The following is a 2,052-nucleotide window of genomic DNA, read 5'->3' as shown; positions in this document are numbered from 1 at the left end:
ATGCAGTTTTGTATTTTAAAATAATATCTTTCTATTGGTGTTTATCAATTTTTGATTTTTCCCGTCAGTTTCTAAGATATTGACTAACATTTTATTGGTAATTTAGTATAAATTGAGTTAATAATACAGTCATACTAAACTAATCAAGATCTTTCAAATGGCGTTATCCATTTTTGGATAGCTCTTTTAGTTTCCGAAATATGGAGTAAAAAGCTAGTACAAATTGTTATCACATTTTGTCGTAAGTCATATGATGTGGCTGCAAAATTGATGACCAAAAAATAAAAAATACGACAAAATTTTACCAAAGAAAATCCTCACAAACTATTAAAATAATTAAAAATAAACAATAAAAGTAAAATAATCCTAAGATTTCGTGAACTAGTTACATTGTCCGAGACTGTGGAAAAATATTTCGCTGTTTTTGAGAAATTGTGTTCCAAACTTCTATCGCGATTTTCTAAAACCTTCCAAAAAAAAACATTCGTTAATCTTTTATACAGACGAGTATAAGAGATTTTCAACAAAATGATTCCTTTCATTTTTTTTCTTTTGCTATAAAATGATTCCTATTATGTATATTTCGTACGTGTTCCCTAAGTCCACTTTTCGTTGTAAAGCGTCTCTGGCAATAAGAGCATGGCACAATACTTCGTTTACAAACGTCCTTCAAAAGATGTTCCTCCAACTTTTGCCTAAATCGGAAAGGGTATCCACAATGTGAACAATATACTGTCTCATTTTTGTGTATCACTTCGTTATGATACTTCCACTGATCGTAGACTTTAAAGTACTTATCGCAATCCACGCAATGATAGCGTCTGCTAGTTTGTTCTGTATGAGAAGTTATAAAATGACGTCGTAGAGTAAATGTGCGAGTGAATGATTGCTCACATAGTGGATCAGGACATTTGAAGTTGCGTGGTCCATGCCGTTGTTTTACATGCTCTACAAGGTGTATTTCACGCATATAGGCGCGCCCACATTCATTGCACAGATACTTTTTTTCTGCCGGCAGTGTTTTATGGACAAGTTCTATGTGTCGGTAGAGTGTCGGCTTCCACGAAAAACTTTGGGTGCACAGGTTGCAGGCGTAGATGTTCGGGTCACAGACACCATGTTTAGTTTGTCTATGTTCTATTATACGTTTACCTATCTTTGTGCTATAATCGCAGTGATCACAGTTAAATATATGTGACGATGTAGTGACACCATTTTTGCTGCGTTTAGACGCTGGCTCACAAAGAGATGAACAGTTTGTGTCGATTTCTTCAGACCTATTTGATATAATTGGCTCAACTTCTGTTATTACGTTTGCCCCACTGCTGGTGGAAGCAGCTTGGGATACTTCATAATCATTTAGTAGGGAGTATTCATTAGTAGAAGTACTATGAGGTAGCTTTTGCAAGCAACTATCCTGTAATCGTTGAAATTGGAAGAATTCCTCCGATTCTTGGATCCGCAATATAATATTTTGGGCGACCAATACTGATGCAGCGCAATGCTGACAAATTTGCGCATCGTTGTCATGCTCTTTAGATACCTGTTGAAATTAGTATTTCATTAGAACGTTTACTTCTGATTCAAGTTGTGTGATTTATGTATGGTATGTGAGTATGCACGTACCTTCACTCCACTGATATGATAAATGATGCTGGGCAAGTAGTTTTTCTTCACATATTTAAAAATAGAAAAGTTATCCAAACTTTCTTTAAAACAAATTCGACACATGGGCATTCTGCCCATTTGCGTTTTCTAATTGTTTGAACAGCAAATGCAAATTGTTTGGGAATAAGCTGTTATCAGCTGTCTGAGTTTAGGGATGTTCCGATACAAGTAAATACGAGTATCTACTCGATACTTTTGTTTCAATACCAACAACTTTTTTTACTCGAATCGTTGTTTCGATACCTACTTGGTATCGAAAGAAAAGTACTTGTATCGAATCGATTTGAACAGGTGCCATATCTTGTCGACAGTATTTGTTCTATGGAAAATAATTGCTTCGTTTTTATGAAAAATAATTTCTTTAAGCAATGACACCGCCAAAAT

At 34.9% G+C, this 2,052-nt stretch overlaps 1 protein-coding gene across 1 annotated transcript; it reads right to left on the bottom strand.

The window, feature by feature from the left end:
- Window positions 1–701: 701 nt before the first annotated feature.
- LOC108379518 (zinc finger protein 62-like) lies at window positions 702–1,809 on the bottom strand. The gene is made up of 3 exons (XM_017635871.1): window positions 1,627–1,809; window positions 895–1,543; window positions 702–834 (listed from the first exon to the last, which is right to left on the bottom strand). Coding segments are annotated over exons 1-3 (771 nt in total). The 5' UTR covers window positions 1,747–1,809; the 3' UTR covers window positions 702–832.
- Between the last annotated feature and the right edge of the window lie 243 nt (window positions 1,810–2,052).

This window comes from Rhagoletis zephyria, unplaced genomic scaffold (assembly GCF_001687245.7).
Source record: "Rhagoletis zephyria isolate East Lansing unplaced genomic scaffold, Rhagoletis_zephyria_1.1 Rzeph_scaffold_16566, whole genome shotgun sequence".
In the NCBI taxonomy this organism is placed as follows: domain Eukaryota; kingdom Metazoa; phylum Arthropoda; class Insecta; order Diptera; family Tephritidae; genus Rhagoletis; species Rhagoletis zephyria.
The sequence above is the reverse complement of the archived record's forward strand: the minus strand, read 5'-3'. Positions and strand labels throughout refer to the sequence as shown.

Coding starts and splice junctions, on each gene's coding strand:
- LOC108379518 (XM_017635871.1), bottom strand. CDS start 1,746: ATGGGCAGAATGCCCATGTGTCGAATTTGTTTTAAAGAAAGTTTGGAT. Junction 1,544..1,626: donor ATCATATCAGTGGAGTGAAG/GTACGTGCATAC, acceptor TAATTTCAACAG/GTATCTAAAGAGCATGACAA.